The following is a 19,845-nucleotide window of genomic DNA, read 5'->3' on the forward strand; positions in this document are numbered from 1 at the left end:
ATAGAAACAATTATTTTGAATACTCCCCTTCTAAACCAAATGATTCATTTTAAAAAGTTAAGATTCAAATAATTATAATGAAAAAAAATCATGCCTGGACAAAGATGAATGGTTTGTTTGTTTTTTGCTGGTACTTAATCACTTTGGGCACCCCTGGTTATGTCATGGTGGCTTTTTTATTGGTGGAGAAAGTTTGGAGAACCCAGAGAGAACCACAGTAGCTGACCTTCAGCAGGAAAAATGCCCATTCTTGTCAATTTATATAGATCAGGGTTGTGAGATGGATTTGAAGGGCTAGTGATCAATGTAGATGAACTAGTGATTCTAATTTACAACCTCAGATTTGAAAGGCTAGTGACCAATGTAGATGAACTAGTGATTCTAATTTACAACCTCAGATCTGAAAGGCTAGTGATCAATGTAGATGAACTAGTGATTATAATTTACAACCTCAGATTTGAAAGGCTAGTGACCAATGTAGATGAACTAGTGATTCTAATTTACAACCTCAGATCTGAAAGGCTAGTGATCAATGTAGATGAACTAGTGATTATAATTTACAACCTCAGATTTGAAAGGCTAGTGACCAATGTAGATGAACTAGTGATTCTAATTTACAACCTCAGATTTGAAAGGCTAGTGACCAATGTAGATGAACTAGTGATTCTAATTTACAACCTCAGATCTGAAAGGCTAGTGATCAATGTAGATGAACTAGTGATTATAATTTACAACCTCAGATTTGAAAGGCTAGTGACCAATGTAGATGAACTAGTGATTCTAATTTACAACCTCAGATTTGAAAGGCTAGTGACCAATGTAGATGAACTAGTGATTCTAATTTACAACCTCAGATTGAAAGGCTAGTGATCAATGTAAGATGAACTAGCATTTCTATGAAGTGTTTTTCACACATGCCATTAAGTGGCAGCTGTAATATGCAGTGAACATCATATGCATATGATGCATACATTTTACTATTTATAGAGAAGGGAACATCACGTTTGGAGGTTTTATAATTACTTGATATATTGCATATATTATTCATTGCTTAAGTCAAGAATTATATGTAAAGATAAATCTTGATTTAATTATCAATGAAATCATGATTATTGAATGACATCAGGATTGATTATTGTTCTGCTTATTAAAATTCCAGTAGCAACAGCTCTGTTAAGTCTCATGTTATTTGCCTGAGACTCACACATTTTCATGCTCATTTTGGGCATTTTCCTTTGATCTATTGTTTTTTATACGACCGCAAAAATTAAAAATTTTTTGGTCGTATATTGGTATGACGTTGGCGTCGTCGTCGTCGTCGTCCGGCGTCGTCCGAAGACACATTGGTTTTCGCACTCTAACTTTAGTTTAAGTGAATGGATCTCCATGAAATTTTACCATAAGGTTCAATACCACGAAAGGAAGGTTGGGATTGATTTTGGGGGTTATGGTACCAACAGTTAAGGAATTAGGGGCCAAAAATAAGCATTTTTGTAACTTCCAGACAATAACTTGTGTGTAAGTGTATGGATCTCTCTGACATTGTACCACAAGGTTCCATATCACAAAGGAAAGGCTGTTATTGATTTTGGGGGTAATTGCCTCAAAATTTTAGGAATTAGGGGCCAAAAAAGGGAAAAAAACAAGCATTTTTCTAGTTTCATGACAATAACTTGTGTTCAAGTGTTTGGATATTTCTGAAATTGTACTACAAGGTTCCATATCACAAAGGGAAAGCTGGAATTGAGTTTGGGGGTAATTGCCCGAAACGTTTAGGAATTGAGGGCCAAAAAGGGGCCAAAAATAAGCATTTTTCTAGTTTCCAGACAATAACTTGTGTTCAAGTGTATGGATCTCTCTGAAATTGTACTGCAAGGTACCATACCACAAAGGGAAGGCTGGGATTGAGTTTGGGGGTGATGAATCATAAGGGGGTTCAAAAAATTTGGGGGGGGGTGGGGGGTTTTTAACTTTTTTTTTCTTTTTTTCCTTTTTTTTTTCTTTTAAAATTTTCCATTTTAAGTTGGTTATTTCTGATTAATATTTAAAAGCAAATAATAATGATATGGTAGGAGATACACACCAAACAGGATGTGTAAATTATTATATAATAAGTATTGTGCAATAGCAAGAAATTTTCAATTGCACAGTATTGCACAATAGCAAGAAATCTTCAATTGCACAGTATTGCGCAATAGCAAGAAATCTTCAATTGCACAGTATTGCGCAATAGCAAGAAATATCCAATAGCACAATATTGCGCAATAGCAAGAAATTGTCAATTGTACAGTATTGCGCAATAGCAAGAAATATTCAATTGCACAGTATTGTGCAAAAGAAGATACTTCGTATAAATTGCTTATTTCTTGATCAATTTCAATGGGGTTTTATTCTTGAATTCTTGGGGTTCTTTAATATGCTGAATATAACCGTGTATTAAGTTTTTGGATTTTGGGCCCCGTTTTTAAATTGGTCCACATTGAGGTCCAAAGGGTCCAAAATTTAACTTTGTTTGATTTCATCAAAAATTGAATTATTGGGGTTCTTTGATATGCCGAATCTAACCGTGTATTTAGATTCTTAATTTTTGGTTCCGTTTTCAAATTGGTCTACATTAAGGTCCAAAGGGTCCAAAATTAAACTTAGTTTTATTTTAACAAAAATTGAATTTTTAGGGTTCTTTAATATGCTGAATCTAAACATGTATTTAGATTTTTGATTATGGGCCCAGTTTTCAAGTTGGTCCAAATCGGGATCCAAAATTAAACTTTGTTTGATTTCAACAAAAATTGAATATATGGGGTTCTTTGATATGCTGAATTTAACCATGTATTTAGATTTTTGATTTTTGGGCCCCGTTATCAACTTTGTCCACATTGAGGTCAAAAGGGTCCAAAATTAAACTTTGTTTGATTTCATCAAAAATTGAATTCTTGGGGTTCTTTGATATGCTGAATCTAACCATGTATTTAGATTTTGGATATTGGACCATAATAGGTGAATGTCCAATTTAAAATTTTTAAGTTCTTAGACCACATTCATTCTGTGTCAGAAACCTATGCTTTGTCAAATATTTAATCACAATCTAAATTCAGAGCTGTATCAAGCTTGAATGTTGTGTCCATACTTGCCCCAACTGTTCAGGGTTCGACCTCTGCGGTCGTATCAAGCTGCGCCCTGCGGAGCATTTTATTTCTTTTTGATCTTTACAATTTTTGCCAAATCTCAAGCATTTGCATCATGAAAACTTGACAGCCCTGTAGCAAATATTACATACATCTTGATCAGTACAACGGTTAAACATCTTTTTGAAGTGGGATTAGACACCAAACAATTGTGCATATATGAACATTGTTTTTCCTTATATGTAGAAAAAGTGCAGAAATTGTACATGTTATCCAACAGTAGCGGACCTAATTGCCTAGATGTTCCTCTTATAGATTTGATTTGATTTGATTTTTGGTGTTTTAACGCCACTTTTAAGCACCGCTTTTGGGCTATTTCGTGGCGGCCAGTTTTTATTGGTGGAGGAGGCCGGAGCGCCTGGAGAAAACCACCGACCTTCTATAGGAAAACTGACAATCCTAGTCAATTAAGATTGGAGTCGAGTGCACCCGCACGAGCGGTGTTCGAACTCACAACCTCAGTGTTGACTGGCTAGTGATTACAGTAGTAACTATTTAGACCTTTCAGCCACCGAGGCCCCCTCTTATAGAAGAAAAAAGAATAAACTGATACACAAAAAATAATAAGTATATCTTTGGTCTTTATTTGAAATGTTTTGAAATAAATTAGATATACCCTATGGCTCTAAGATGTTCTGTTTAACCATGCAAATTATTGATTGTTTAGATATACATTTTATAAGTCGTCCGTTTTTGTCCTTGATTTTTTCAGTAACATTGGTATTTAGTTACATCTTCATAGAAATCCAGATTACCTCCCTTGAAAGAGTTCTTTAGGGCACTATGGAAATTGTGACGCTTTCAGAATTCGAAATGTGTTTTGTAAAATTATTATCAGATAGTAAAGACATAATTTCCAAACGGTCTTTGTAGATAAAATACATAAAGAACATTCAGAAAACACATGGAACCCTCAAGTAAAAGAAAAACCTAGAGTGACATCATTTATTTTTGGCAAAACACTTTGAGCAGCTTAATTTTTATTTAATAATAAGAATAACAGATTAACATTTTAAAATCATACAACAGAAAATGTATGTTTACATTTAATAAAGATCATACAAGACATACAATACTCAACAAAATTATATTTGCATATCAGTTAATGTTCTTATAGTTGCTTAATCAATGACTGGTGTTTGACAGAGACAACCTGAATAAAATGGAACTTCAGTATTTGAAAAATATTAGAACTGCATTCAATCCTGCTCATATTCAGATAGCACTTGATGGAAATTATTTAGCACTTCCTTTGACACGTACAACTGTAGGTGTGTGGAGTTTGCAAGATTTGTCATTCAAGGTAAATAAATCTTTCGGCGTAGACAACAATAGCAATTGGTTTATTTATAACCACTGACAACTGTTACAACTTGCAACATCTTAAGCTTTCTTGTGAGTGTTTTATGGACTTCTGTTTTTCTTTTCTTCTTTTTTCTTATTTGCCATGTAGTCCTGGAAGGCGTCACAGACTCACAGCAAAAACTTTAAATTACAATGTAGCTTTACTACGAGACATAATTTTTTTTTATCTAATTTACCATGTTGTTGCTGGTCCTTCTTTGAAATTAAGGAATAATAGTTGCCACAGTCAATTGGGGATTTGACAGTTGCAAATGCAGTTTTACTGATGGAGCGGAAACACTGAGAGGAATATTTGCGAACGTCAAATCCAAAATTGTAGGTTGCACCTTTTAATATACAGTACTGTTATTCCTGTTCTAATGCAATACTCTTAAATGTTCATGATGTTCGAAATAAAACATTAAAATATCCCAGAATCATGGACTGCCAATTACAGCCCATACATGCCATAAGGAAGAGCAGGTCAATCAGCCTGAAAACAAAGATCAGAATATACACCATCAATGTGAAGTCAGTTCTTCTATATGGGGCAGTATGCTGGAACACCTGCTTGAGGAAAATCTGTAAGATCTTCTGGCACAATAAAATAACCAACAAAGACCTGTACCACAAAACCAATCAATGTTGTAATGAGACATAATTAAAAGGAAGAAACTGTGTTGGATTGGTCATGTATTTAGGGAAGGAAATGAGGATATCACCAAGATCGCTTTGCGATGGACACATGATGCTAGATGAAAAAGAGGGAGGCCAAAAGAGACATGGCGTAGAATGGTAGAAACTGAGATGATAGACCTTGGGAAGACCTGGAAAGAGATTGAGAATAAGACAAAAGACAGCCCTAATTCCCCTTACCTTAAACTTAAGAACATGTTTGGTTTAAACAGGTGTTCTGTTTATGTAAGCTTCGTTTTGGACAAGTTTCACTGTATTATTACAAAAAGTTGCCATCTTTTCAAAATCTCCATGGGGGATTTTAAGCACAAGAGGACCTAATGCTCCTCTTATATTAATTGTCATAAGTGTTCCTAATCTACTTCTATATTGTTTGAATGAGTATAAATGTGCTTAAATACCCTTTTAACTCATTTGAATGCCTGTTTTGAGGTCCTCAGTTTACACAATAAAGAATTTCAAAATTCAGGTCAACACCTCTCATAGGGGAATCACCCATTCTCATGGGGGATATCCCCCATCAATTGGGATAGTTGGCAGGCCTGATAGTATCCATATAATGCAAATACTATTATAAGAAACTAAATTTTTAATTGAGCATATGTCAATTTTTTCACCTATAGCCATTGGAACTTGAAGGTCATAGAAAGACTCTGAGATGCATGTGTTTTGGACATGGATCACAGCCAAAGTATATATGCACAGCTGCAGATGATTTTGTTATTGTTTGGAATATACATCTTGCCAGACAAGCAGTCAGTAAAGGTACTTATGCATAGTTTGTTATCCTTCTAATCATTGATACAGCTTCATAAAGAAATGAGTGAATGACAAGGTGAAACCAGACTCACCTTAAGTACAGTCAGGATTCTACTTCGTCAAAATTATCTCCCCATTACGCCACCTAATTTTTATAATCGTAAAAATGGAAGCCATTGTAGTGATGTAGCACTCAATTTAGCTCTTGAAATCCAATAAATTTAGCATCATTACAACAGTTGTATTTTTAAAGACAAAGGTATCTACTAGCTATTTAGCATCATTTAATGTACTTTTTTGCATTTGGTCAACTTAAAACAATTGTCTGATCGGTAGTCAGGGGGAATTTTCGAAAGTTCAAAAATATTTAATAAAATTCTAATTAAATATTTCGTGGAAGGACAGACTAAAAATTTTCAGAGGTTGAAGACTAATTACCCTAGATAACAAGTTATGCATTTTAAAGATCCACTTGAACAGTCTGTCGTCAAGTACTTTTAGTGAAAATTTGTTATTCGAACACACCTACTCTGTTGTTATGACTCATTAGAAAGGTTTTTCACTTGACCCATACATTTAATTTTTTAGCACTGTAAATTTTCAATGTTATCAACCTAGAGCCTAAATATATAAAAATAATAGAATCTGAAGTGAGATGATGTATCAAATATTTTTCTTTTATACGTTTTCAAGACAGAATAGTCAACTCAAACACGCCTAAACATTAAAAGATTTTTTCTTTTTGATGAAATTATTGGCCATTTTGGGGATTTTTTCCCAAAAAACTGTCGCCGGGGGCAGAGATGCAAATTAATGCTTTAAAAAGATCAATTTATTATCTTTCTTTGGATTTTTTTTGGCGGAATTTATGCTTATGTACAAAAAAGATCCACATGTAGTTGCACCTACCACAATCGACTGTTTTGTGAAAATTTGTCTATAATTCAAAAGTTTACAAATATTTTGAAGCATCATACCATAATTTAAGTAAAATTACATACAAAAGATGCATAAAATCCTAAATTATGTACATTCATTAAACTTTTAAAGCCCATAGAAACAGATATAAAAATTTCAAATTTACCAACTTGGCCTTTTTTACCTTCTCTAACAAAGAGTTCCATTTCTTTTGTTTAATTTCAACTGGGTTTCCGCCTGAAGTAAAGATTCTTTGAAAAAAGAGAAGATGGAGTGTACCTTTCAGTTTTGTACCTTACTCTTTTTTTTTTATGAATTACCAGAATGAGGCTAGAACCTTCTTATCTAACAATCTGATTGTTTTTCTTCATGAAAATCATGTAAAAACTGATGAAGTTTAGGTTGAAACCCTGCCTATTCCAAGTTAAATTTCTGGATCTGTGCCTGTGTAAAGAAATTTGTTTTTATAAAGATTTAGTGTGAAGAGAACCTTTTCATTGATTGATTGTTTTTATTTAAAGGCCTGGCATAAAACATCATAGCTTATAGAAAATATTAGGTCAATATTACTTAGAAAAAAAAAAGTAGTAAGAGTACTGCATAAAAATGCTCTTGTGAAAAAGAATAGAATTCAAATTATCTAGCAGAAGAAAAGCGTTTGACAAGTTTGTAAAATTTCTTGCATATTGAGTTTTTTAAGGTTAATTTCTACCATGAGAAATTTAATGATTTAATGGTTTACAAATGAGAAAGCCATGCATTTTCTATTTTACAGGTAATCAAGTGAAAGGTAAAGTAATAGGAACAACACTAGGATGTATACAGTATTGTTCATTCAGTCCAGACGACAGACTAGTGGCTGCTTGTTGTGAGAATGATGTTATCATTCTTGAAGTCAAGGTTTACATTTTTCTTCATAATGGATGCTTTATGTATATTTGCTTTTTAGACCACACAATACAATTAACAAAAATGCATCAAGCATTGTTTAGAAGGCAACATACAGACTTTAAACAATGGACAGATGTCTATAAAATAAGGCCTGTGTTAACCCTGTATTCATGCTTACAGCTCATACAATTAGGGTCAAGCTAGGCATTTTTTTTTTCCTAAAAAAATTTACAATAAGATCAACAGGTGAAAAAGTCTTACTTTAATAGGGCTTTTTCAAACATGATAAAAATGAAATCTAGTGTGGGCACTAAAAAATAGACACTCAATCTAATTAGCAGAATTTCATGTAATGTTTAGTCCTAAGTCAAGTTCTGAATTGCCCCTGTTCTGAAAAAAAGATAAAAGAATAAATTAAATTTAACAGAAACAATCAAAAGATTTTCTGTCAACATCGAAAGTCCATGTTTTTTTTGAAATATGACAAAAGACAACCACTGATGAGATTCCTAACATGGGACAAGCTTTTTATGTCTGTTTTATAATTCTTAAGTAAATTTTGTTCTCACCTCAACAAAGTTATAGAGGTGAGACTAATGAATGCTGTTTTCAGTGTTGGTTGTGTAAAGTTTGTGATTAGGTCAGTTTAAGAGGAACTATTGATGGTAAAGTGTTGCCATTTTAATTTTGACATTTGCATTATACTATCAAAATAAGATACAGGCGAAAAATATCTCTGTGTCAACAAATTCATGTACTTACAATCTGGTCTTGAGAATGATCACATGATAAATTACTAAAAATTTGAAAATCCAGTATAATATGGAAGACATGTAGAATTTCTGATGATATTGTGAATTTTAAAGAAGCAGGACTTACAAAAATATATATATATATATATCATTGTAGAATGAAAAAGTACTTGCTACAGTGGAAGGTCACACCGCACGATTGACAGGTGCAGAATTTTGTCCACACTATACATCAACTCTGGTTACAATATCTGAAGACAGAACGTTTAAGGTAAGATCGGTTACAGTAATTCATTATTTTGTAGTTAAATAGAAAGTAAAATATATTTAGCAATAACCAGGAAATAAGGTGGAACAAATAAAATAACCTAAAAAACTGTAATGTTCCTGAAATCACCATTTCAGAATCTAAAGGACTGTGGGTAATTTCATTGTTTGTATCCCAAATGAAAATAACGTTACATCACTGGTAGAATTTCAATTGCTTAGGATTGGTTTATCAATCACAACATTTTGGTTAACGTTTATTAAATATTACCAAGAATGTGTTAGATTCTTAAATGGGGAATTGGTACAAGTGCATTTCACAGAAAAGTTTAAATCAGGATTTTTGCTATGTAAATATGACAGTATACACGTATGTTTGGTTTTTTTTTAATTTATGAAGTTAAAAATATTTATCTTTTAATTTTGATACTATTATTTTAGGTATGGGATATAAGTGATTTCAGTTTAGTGTACCAATCCCAGATCATCACAGCCTCACCATTTATAAGTCTGTCAATGCACCTTGAAAAACCTCAGGTGGCTATTGGAACGGCTGATGGTCAGGTAAGTTTGACTTTTATATTGAGAAATATGTGTGTTTTTTTCCTGTAAAAATTATTACAGTCAACTGTGCAATCAGAGTTATAAAACTCTGTGCATCAGACAATATTCAGCATTTTTTTTTTACCTTATATGATATATGTACACATTTCTTTGTAACATAATGATAACCTTCCTAGCTTTTAGCTTGTATAAGTTTTACTTTTGTATGATCAGAGTTATTAAAGTTTGTTCAGAAACTGGTGAAATTCTATCCATTTAGATGTGATGCAGAGAATTATTTTTAACAAAAGAATTTCCATTTCCAAAATTGATGCAGGTAATTACAAGGAAAGAAAATTCAGTTTCATTACACTTCTATACATGTATTACAAAATAAATAAAACAGGATGGATGTTGTATTTATAGCTTTTATCAGATCAATGTTTACTAAAAGAGAGTCAAAAGTCTATTTATACTGATTCTAATTGAAGGTTCGAGTTTATGATTTAACAGATGGGAATGGGTTTAGATGCCTACATCAGCTTGATGTGGAGAAAATTGTTAGAAAACAGAAAGAGAAGAAATTTATTGAACCACAGCCTAGTCAAGGTAATAAAGTTATTTGATTGGTTGGTGTTTCGGGAAACTGAGTTATTTGATTGGTTAATGTTTCTGAAAACTGAGTTATTTGATTGGTTAATGTTTCTGCAAACTGAGTTATTTGATTGGTTAATGTTTCTGAAAACTGTCATATTTAAGAACTGTGGATTCATTTATTTTTGTGGATACCAGCTGTTTTCATGGATTAAGGAAATTTTTTATTTTTGTGGATATTTGAATTTGCATGGTTTTACATATCTGCATCCCCCCCTTTTGAAAATTTGTACTTCTTTGAACATCTAAATTGGTGTTTCCCCATTAACCACAAAATCCACAAAAATTGTTATCCCACTAATAATAATAAATCCACTGTAAATTATTCTCCAATTATGCACATACATTTTTAAGTGACATACTGTTTAATTTGTAGGACCAGTAAAAATAAGCAGCAGACCATCATGGAAAAGACCTGACCAATCAGAAGAAGCTGAAATAGTCAGTGCAGAAGATGAAATAGAAACTGGAAGTGCAATATTAGGACTACATTTTACGTATGGATCTCAGAACAAATCGTCAAATTCGTCATCGACTCCTTCATTTCTTCGTCATGAAAACACATTACTGAAGTAAGTTCTTTGAGAATAAAATCTGTAATTATTGGTAATTTTTAATTATTGAAAGAAACTAAATTAATGGTTTTGATTTTGGAATTTTTTCAAGAAATGTTCATAAAAGGGAAGGAGAGGTACCAAAAAGCAGTAAGGTTTAATTTGTAAAATTTTTGGTGATTGTTTTTGAGAAATCAACGACCATTATAGTTCAAGAAGTAATTATAAAAATGTTTAACCCCTTTATAAATTCTTCTTTTTTATTTTACCCCATTCCAAAGGATGTCCGGGGGAGGGGGATATACTTTGGAGTTTACCATTGTCAGTCCATAACACAAGTCATATTTTTCTCAGCAACTACAAGTCATATATGAAAACCATGCTTTCTTTGATATTGCCATATACCATGTGACTGATGTTCTACTTCCTTTTGCCAAAAACTTATAAGCATTAGCTCACAGTACATCTGAGTGTTCATGTTGTTAATCTTTATAATGATGAAAAAAATAGTTGTATCAATATATTTGCTGGGTTTTTTTTTAGTGATTTATTGGATGCCTCTCCTATGTTATGTATTGGTACAACTGGTTCCCTGTTACAAATTAATGCCAAAACTTTAGATGTTTATAGATACTTTGACCTTCAAGGTAAGTATCAGTAATTATGAGCTTTCTAGAAAAACTCATTTTACCTTAACCTTATATGTCCAGAAGACATAAAACATTGATTGAAAAACTAAGTAAAATTAGGACATTTGTTATTAAAAAGAGTAGAATTTGTTATGCTAACATTTTCACTGTTTTCTGCCATATCCACGAAAGCAATTAAAGATCCTAATACTATAAAAGAGTGAAAATAGACATCTTTAAGATGTTGTTACTATAAACACAAACATAAAAAGAAATTAGTTGATGCAAAATTTCTTACATTTCTAATATATTTGTCCCAAGTTTGTACATTTAAAAAAAATACCAGTCTTGCTGATGTTTAAAAGTTTTATTCTATTTATAGATACTATTTTGACTGACATCCTTGATATGGATACAGTAGTTTTAAATGCAGCTGGCTCTGTATATTTCAGCCAAGGATCCTCACCAGATCAGGTAAGAATGAATAAATATTGAAGCTTTTGATTATATCAGTTAAAATGTCTTAAGAGAACATATACGAATGGACAAATACAAAAATTCAACTCCTGTTATCGAAAAGTTTGGGCAAACATTATCAGTGTCCTTGCATTGGACAATTGTCCATTGAGAAATTCAAAGAACATGGCCATTCAAAAAATCCAAACAGTTATTCTAATTATGCCCCAGACATAAGTCTATTGTACCTGTGGTACTTCTTGAATTCTTTCCTCATCCAGTGGTTGTAGCTTTCCTAATACACCTTTGATTTTTCATAAATTTTCAGAATCATAAAAAATCTAATTTGTGCTGTTTGTACAGTAAACTGACTGCAGAATAGACAAATTTTCATGAAGTAGTAAAAATGTATGAAGAAGAAAAAACTATCATGTACTGGAATTTTTTTATTCAACGTTAACAATTTTTTTTTAATTTTCAGATTTGGTGCCTTGTGGGAAGTCACTTTCAAAACACAGTAAATGTTCTCCAATGGAAGCATGCAGTCATTCATAATAATGAATCTGATCTGGCATCTGCTATGTCTGCTGTGTCTGTAGAACCTCAGTCTAGTACAGAAGAAGGCAAAGATGACGCCCTTCAGGAAGGGCATAGTTTTGAAGGGATTACAGTGTTATCAAAGTAGGTTTTTGGACTTGAAATTATTGTTGATATTCTATTCTGGAATCAGACGTCCTTGTTTGCCTAACATACACGCATTTTAAAATGTAACGTTTTACCCTGCCAACGTAAAACCTGAAAAAGCAGTTATAAAAAATTTAAAATAACATAAAGACTGTAAACAATAGTTTACTGACTTAACATAATAATGATAGAAGGATTTGGAACTGAGAAAATGTTCTGCCAATAGACCTTATCGCTATTTCGAAATCTGCGCCGCTCAACCAGAGAATCTGCGCCCCTTGAAATATTGATGCATACAACAATCACTTTTCCATTGTGGCGTCAGATATTTTCTATTATGACGGCAAAATTTTACGGGAACCTTTGTGATGTCCAGTAATGGCGGACAAATAGTGATAAGGTGTATCATCCCATTTTTCTAGATTCTAAGCCTTATTCCTATGTTGTTATTATTATTGTTTACTAATATTATTTTTTTTCATAAATATTCTCTCACTTCAAGGTTTAATCAAGATTTTTCTATATTAAGGTAAATGGTGCTACACAGAACAGTTAACTAAAGCATTTTGGGAAATACAAGTTTTAAAAGCAGATGCCAAAACTTGGAAATTGGTTGATTATGTCTGTAACACATAGTTTTCAATAATTTGGCATTATTTTTATTTTGATGTATGGACAATGAAATTACCCATAATGTTCTTATATACTGAACTGCCAAATTAGAATGCCAATTATGTACTAATTTTCATACTTTCTGTTCTTAGTACTCCACTACTTCCAAATTCAGCTCTTAGATCTGAAATGGTAAAAAAGGTGAAGGAAGATCCTAAAGCTAAAAAACAAAAAGGTATTTCAACCAAATATTACAGTGACAGATCTAGGTTTATATTAAAAAAGGAGATGATATCTTATAGATTTTATCTTTACAATTGCAAAAATATGTTTTTCAGTTTCAAAAATGGTATGTTTTAATACATAAAATAAATCAAAATGATAAAAATAAAGATTTAGGATCTTTTACTTTTTTTTTTTTGATAAACATTGACTTTTTGGAGTAAAAAGGATGTATTAGGACTTTAATTTTTGGTTTCTTGGGACAACACTGGGAATATCTTACAAAACAATTAACTTATATTTATCAACAAAATTATAAAAAAAATTATCAAATTACATGTATTTGATTATAGATATTCAAATATTCTAGTTTTGACTCTCAGCAGAGGTATGATTGGGGTATGTTGATATTATAATTTAACATCTTACAGGAGCAACACCACAGAAGAAGCCTGGTCAGATGATGAAAGATCAGCCAATTACATTTCATCACAAAGTGAAATCCTCAGGTTATACAGAGACACCAAGGTGATTAATTTGTTTCCAGTTGAATAAAAAAAAATCTAGAAGATTATTGTTACAAAGACAAAACAGAAGTTCACATTTTTAAGATAAAATAATTCTCTTCAGCTGAAAAAATATTTTAGAAATATTTGTGATCTGGTTCTTGTCATGCAAACATAGGGAGTGATTATGGTTCACATAATGATATATGGCAAAAAATTGCCATTTTGCTTATAGTTTTTGGTAAAATTAAATGTAAACAACAGCTTTACCCAAAAAGATATATGAACGAAAGCTTTTATAGGCCAGCAATTCCAAGGTTAAATTTTAAGTTTTTTATTTTATTGGTATGTGCCATGAAAACCATGAAAACCTGTTTCATGACATCACAAGTATTCATTCTGTCACAGGAAAAACTATTTTTTAAGTTGATATTGGCATGATTTTCTGTGTATTTTATTGGAAGGTTAAGTTATGAATGTTATTTAAAGGAAGTCAACTATTTATATGCAATGTACTGCACATTTCACTCAGAAATCTAACATAAAGTTCTTCAGATTTTATTTCATTTGTGAGTGGGACAGCTGAGTTTAACTCCTCCAAAATAAGCTTTAATGATATGATAATAAATGTAATATAATATAACCAAAAAGGCATCTTGTTCGTGCTCGCACAATGTTTTTCATTAACATTTTATTTTTATTACAGACAGACCCCCATGTTCAAACCTCAGACAAATTTTTCAAAGTCATCATCCAGCAACAGTTTGTTGTCACACAGTTCTTCATCATCAAGTTTAGGGTACAGTAAATTTCATTTGTAAATAAAAATACAAGTTACAGTGTTCGTTGAAATATATTTTTCTCAAAACTTTTCACTGACATTTTGTTGACAAATGAGGATGTGTAAAAATCATGATGAAAGGTTGTGGACTTTCCACAAAAGGAGAAGAAAAAAAGTGTATGTATAGCATATATATACACTTTAGAACATCCTATTATGATTTTAATACCCCTGTAAACAAAGCTTTGGAGGGTATATAAGAATCATCCTGTTTGTCTATTTCCATGTGCCTCGTGAGCACAACTTAACAACTAGACAGATTTTGATGAAACTTTACAGAAGGCTACTTGATGATTTGCACTTAAGAATATAATCCCGGTCAACCATGTTAAAGGGGATATAATCAAGTTTACTAACTTTAATATACTAATAGTATAGCAGGATATGTGGTATCCTATTGTGAGTTCACTCATAGTTTTTTTTTATGGTTTGTATATGATGAAAACTTTTAATGTGTACTGATAAAACCAATAACATTGACTAAGGTCTTCTTTGTAGACAGGTTCTGTCTCTTGTCATATCAGAGTAACTCTGTTCCCTGAATTCTGAAGAAACTATTTTTTGAAAGAATTGTAACAAAATTCTATAATACATTGCATATATTTTCTTAGGAAAAAACTAAAACATACTACACAGTTTGGAATGGTAAATTGCTATTCACTGTACAGTCAAATTCATTCTTAAAATTGCAAATATATTTATAATCTTTAGACCATGTTTTAATTTTTTTAAGAAAGTCAATGGACAAAACTTATCCGATGAAATGTGCTCCTCCTACAGAATGTCACTGTAAAATAGATGTTGCAGAAAGACCTACACCCATCAACAGAATTAAATTTTCAGGTGAGGATAGACATTTGATATTTAATTCATGTATTAATCACTCTTATCATGGCACTGAAACAAAAAATTCTCACAATGGGAAAAGGTCAGAATTAATTAGAATTGAATTTTCAGATAAGGACAAAAGATGTGGGATATCTATACCGGTATATGAATTATGATTTCAAAAATAAAATGTTTAATACATGTTTATAATCAATGTTATAGTAGTGAAACAAAAGTTTGCCAAAACTAAAAAAAGATCTTTTTTGGTTGAAATGCCATGGAAACAAAACATCTTTAAAGTTTTTTTTTTTTTCAATGTCTTTCGATTTGGTAACAAAAGAATATATATAAGGTTGGTGTTTCCTCTCTCACTTGTTAAATTCTAATATTATTTGATAATTTTCAGATGATGGCCAGTACCTTGCCACAGCCTTATCAAATAAATCAGGTCATGTGTTCAAACTACCTCTGGGTAATAAAGGTTTTAGTTGTACAGGTAATTATAGATGAACTTAGTTATACTATATAAGATAACTGATAAAACATATCATCACATTAGAAAATATGAGTTATTACTGAAGCAGTAGAGCCCATACATTATCTCAAATAAATCAACCATGAACCATAAAAATTTGTGAATAGCTTCTGGGGTCTTAAGTTGTAGCAATGTGTTCGAAACTATTGAATAAACTGATTCAAGTTCTTTTATTTCGGAAAATAGTAATCCAATATTGAACTATCAAGAAGTGTTTGGAAAGACGAAATATACTCCCTTTACATGTAATAATCAAATTATGTCCGAGATCACAAATTTATGATGAGGTTTAAAGAGTTAACTACAGTTCTAGTGAAGAATATCGTAATCACACTTTGGAAATAAAAGTCGTGTACAAAATTCCTTTTGTCTCCAAGGCAGGAGTATAAAAATAAAGTTATATAAATCCTATTTCCAGTCCAGAGAATCTTCCACAATGGTCTCAAGTTTAACAGCAGAAAATAATGTTAATAAGTAAAACTGTAAAATGAGATTGAAAACTTATTTCTATAGAGTATACGTCCTTTGTATTCAACATCCAAATCAAAAGTGAGAAGCCGACAGCCTGCAGTTGTAATCTGAGAACCTAATCCCTGATTATCAGGCAGACAAAATTAGGCATGACCTTTGACCTTATGGAATAAACTGCCCCATCTCATGGAAGAAACCATTCCGCCTGTATAAACAACACTTATACTCTGCATAAGTTACAAAGAATTGTGGGTTTCTATCCCTTATTTGTTCTAGCCAAGAACTTTGAAATTATTATTTGCTGTTCCTTCACTAAGAACTTGTGAAATTTACTATTTATACCCACTGCTTTCTGAAGTAGGCCAAATATAGAGATGAGGGGGTTCATCCTTCCTTTCAACTTTTGTATCTAAACTATTTTGGTATTATCCTTAGCAAATCATGGACTTTGTTATGCTTTATGTTGTGCCAGGGAGTATAATTTTGTGAACTTTGCTTGCAGTGCTTCAGTTAGCTTTGTAATCACTGATGTCTTTAAACTCACTTTGTCTCCCAATAATTGTTGACAGGTTTTGTCTGATGATCCTTTAAACATGTGTTTCAGAAATATTGATATTTGTTTTTAATTTTTAGTTTTTATTATTTGACAATATTAAACATTAGTAGTATAAATTAAGAATTATATTTTAATTTTTCAGGACATAATAACAATGTAAATGGGATTAGTTGGAGTCACGATGGTAACTGGCTGTTAACATCCTCGGATGATAAATCAGCTTTTTTATGGAGTAAAGGACAATCAGATCCAAATATGTGTATAAAAACAGTTCTTCATAACATGTCTACAGATAAAGATGGACAGAAAAAGGACAAGGTGAGATTGAAAAGACAAAGAGGAGATTTTTAGAGAATCTCAATGCATCTTATTCCCCCAACATGAAAAAACCTTGGATAGTGGGCTATAATCTACTCTCTACTCTATGTCACTTGACGGGTAGTTTTGTGAAAATTTCTTTTCTACTCTGACAGCAAATTGGGGCCAAATATGTCTACAGATAAAGATGGAAAGAAAAAAATTAGATGAGAATAAAAAGCTAGGGAAATAAGATTCATAGAGTATCAGTGCATCTTCCTCCTGAAAAGTTACAGTGGTCAGGGCTGGTTGGCAAGTGATCCACTGTCTACTAAGTGTCATTTGAAAGGTAGTGTGTGTGAACATTTCTGTACTTCTCTAATGGAAAATTGGGGCCAAATATGTCTACAGATATAGATGGACCCAAAAAGGGACACGATGAAAGTGAAAAGATAAGAAGATAAGTTTCAAGTATCTTAGTGCATTTTATACTGCCAAAATACATAGACCTGTGTTGATGGGCTTGTAAACTAGTGTCTCCTATGTGTCATTTGAAAGGTAGTTTTGGAGAAAATTTCTCTTCTACAAAAATTACTCTTACAGTAAATGGGCGCCAAACATGTCTACAGATAAAAGTGGATAAAATAATGACAAGGTAAGAGAATAAAGCTAAGGGAGAAAACTTTCATAAAGTTTCAGTGCAATTTATGTCCCCAAATGATACAGGGACCTTGAATAGTGAGAAAATGGTCATCTGTTTGTCACTAGATCTCAGAAAAAAGGTTTTTTTTTGGTAAAAATTTCTTATATATAACAACAAATGGCCTCCACGTAAGGTAATATAAGTTTGTTTTTTATTAAGTGCGTAAGTACAGGGGTTAAAAAATCCACTAGCCCGACACTTGGGACTTGAGCATTTATGCCTCGGGCAATCAAAACTTTTAACCCAATATGCCCAACGGACTAGTAACAAAAAATTCTTGGCGTTTCCAAGATAAAAAGTGGAAAATCCCTTCATCACTATTCTATCTTAGCCAATCAGATTCAATTACGTCATCCGGGATTCCAAAAATTTGAACTGGTTTGTACAGGTCCTGTTGTACATATTTTAAAAATAAAACAAATAACTCTGGGTGGCCCGGTATCATGTAACAGAGAATATTGCCTTTATTTTCCCGAGCACACCAATAAAAAGTCTGCTTTGTATGTGGGAACAACTAAGTTAGGATAAGCACCACTGTTTGTTTACAAACAGAATAAAAAGCAGGTCAACAAAAATTATTAAATACAGTTTATACAAACTTGTCTTTGTAGTTGTGTTTGATGTAAATTTTGTGCTGTGTTAATTGTTGTCCCCTTAAGTAAACATACGTTTGAAGTTTTTAAAGAAGGTGTCTTATTATCTGTAATTGTCTCTTTGTATGTAATATGCCTATAATTTTTATGTGTCCATGAACAAAACATTTCAAGTCACCAATGGCAGGCTTACCAATCTTGAGACATATTTTATTTAACTACCCCCTATACATAATTTCAGTATGTAAGCCTTCAATTGATAAAATGAAATGTTTAATGTTCACATCAACCAGTATTTTTAGCAAATACATGTATTTCCAGTTTGAATTTCTGTTTGTATTGGTAATGAAACACATCCTTATATATCCAATGTTTTTTTAGTTCTGATGTAACTCTCTTGATAGCCAAACTCCAATTCAATATCACAATCCACAAAGTCCCCAATGGTGAGTTAAGTCAAAGTAGAATGTAACAAGCCAAAATTTTATAAACTCACCATCAGTGAAATTGAGCATTGTAGATCTAAACCAACTCACAAATAAAGTGTTAAAGGGGGTATCTGTGTGTAAACCAAAAACATAGTCTCGATAAAACATACTGGCTCAAAGCAGACAGAATCTTAGATGAATAATATTTATTAATATAATAAATTCAGTAACAAAATATTTTGGCCCTTGAGAAACACTCAGTATAATTAAGAATTTAGGAGTTCCTGCCGAGCAAGTCAAATTGCAACCTGTAGTGTGAGGAAGAACCTGCCTGCCCGACAATACGCCAGCCGGGAATGTGAAGCGAGGGGTCTCCACCAAGGGGATGAGACTAGGCGTCTCATCTGCAGCCGGGGTGTGCAAGGTCTGCATGGGGGATAGCCCATGTGGTGCTATTACAAGTAGTAAGTAGCAGGGTCTATCAATCTGGCGCTGGAATAAATTTGATAAAATTTGTCCCCGAAATGCTTGGGGATGAATGAAATTTTAGAAATGACCAGTGATAAAATTCCATCAAGGAAAAACAAATTATAAAATAAAACATATCACTGGTAAAAACTGAGATGTTTCTCATGTCATGAACATTATTGAAGGTGTTTGGAAGGGGTAGGCGGGTGGTAAATTGAATTCTAGCACTGTTATACTGTCAACTTAGTTTGACTGCTTTGAACCAAGAAACTGATTACACAAAGACCATGCATATGGCTTAAAACACAGATTTTGGGTACATCAATCATCTAGTGGGAGGAGACTGATATCACTGACCTTCAGTTATTATATACTAATTAATGTGTAATTATTTTTATGGGAACTGAAATTATCCTGCCTTTCACCACAAACAGTGAATAATTGTAACATGTA

General features: G+C 32.3%; 1 protein-coding gene across 1 annotated transcript in view; it reads left to right on the top strand.

Annotated features, from left to right (window-relative positions):
• Positions 1–3,957: 3,957 nt before the first annotated feature.
• The window catches only part of LOC127698857 (WD repeat-containing protein 27-like), a 30,008-nt gene continuing 14,120 nt past the window's right edge, over positions 3,958–19,845 (top strand). Inside the window, exons 1-16 of the mRNA XM_052202552.1 lie at positions 3,958–4,488; positions 5,849–5,990; positions 7,678–7,802; positions 8,703–8,816; positions 9,254–9,376; positions 9,847–9,964; positions 10,386–10,581; positions 11,107–11,210; positions 11,575–11,666; positions 12,130–12,329; positions 13,097–13,179; positions 13,598–13,694; positions 14,379–14,471; positions 15,247–15,356; positions 15,748–15,837; positions 17,046–17,221. Of these exons, the coding sequence (XP_052058512.1) occupies positions 4,348–4,488; positions 5,849–5,990; positions 7,678–7,802; positions 8,703–8,816; positions 9,254–9,376; positions 9,847–9,964; positions 10,386–10,581; positions 11,107–11,210; positions 11,575–11,666; positions 12,130–12,329; positions 13,097–13,179; positions 13,598–13,694; positions 14,379–14,471; positions 15,247–15,356; positions 15,748–15,837; positions 17,046–17,221 (2,004 nt within the window). The 5' untranslated portion in view covers positions 3,958–4,347. The remainder of the gene's footprint in view (positions 4,489–5,848; positions 5,991–7,677; positions 7,803–8,702; positions 8,817–9,253; positions 9,377–9,846; positions 9,965–10,385; positions 10,582–11,106; positions 11,211–11,574; positions 11,667–12,129; positions 12,330–13,096; positions 13,180–13,597; positions 13,695–14,378; positions 14,472–15,246; positions 15,357–15,747; positions 15,838–17,045; positions 17,222–19,845) is intronic.

The sequence above is a fragment of the Mytilus californianus genome, unplaced genomic scaffold (genome assembly GCF_021869535.1).
Source record: "Mytilus californianus isolate M0D057914Y unplaced genomic scaffold, xbMytCali1.0.p SCAF_4, whole genome shotgun sequence".
Classification (NCBI taxonomy): Eukaryota; Metazoa; Mollusca; class Bivalvia; order Mytilida; family Mytilidae; genus Mytilus; species Mytilus californianus.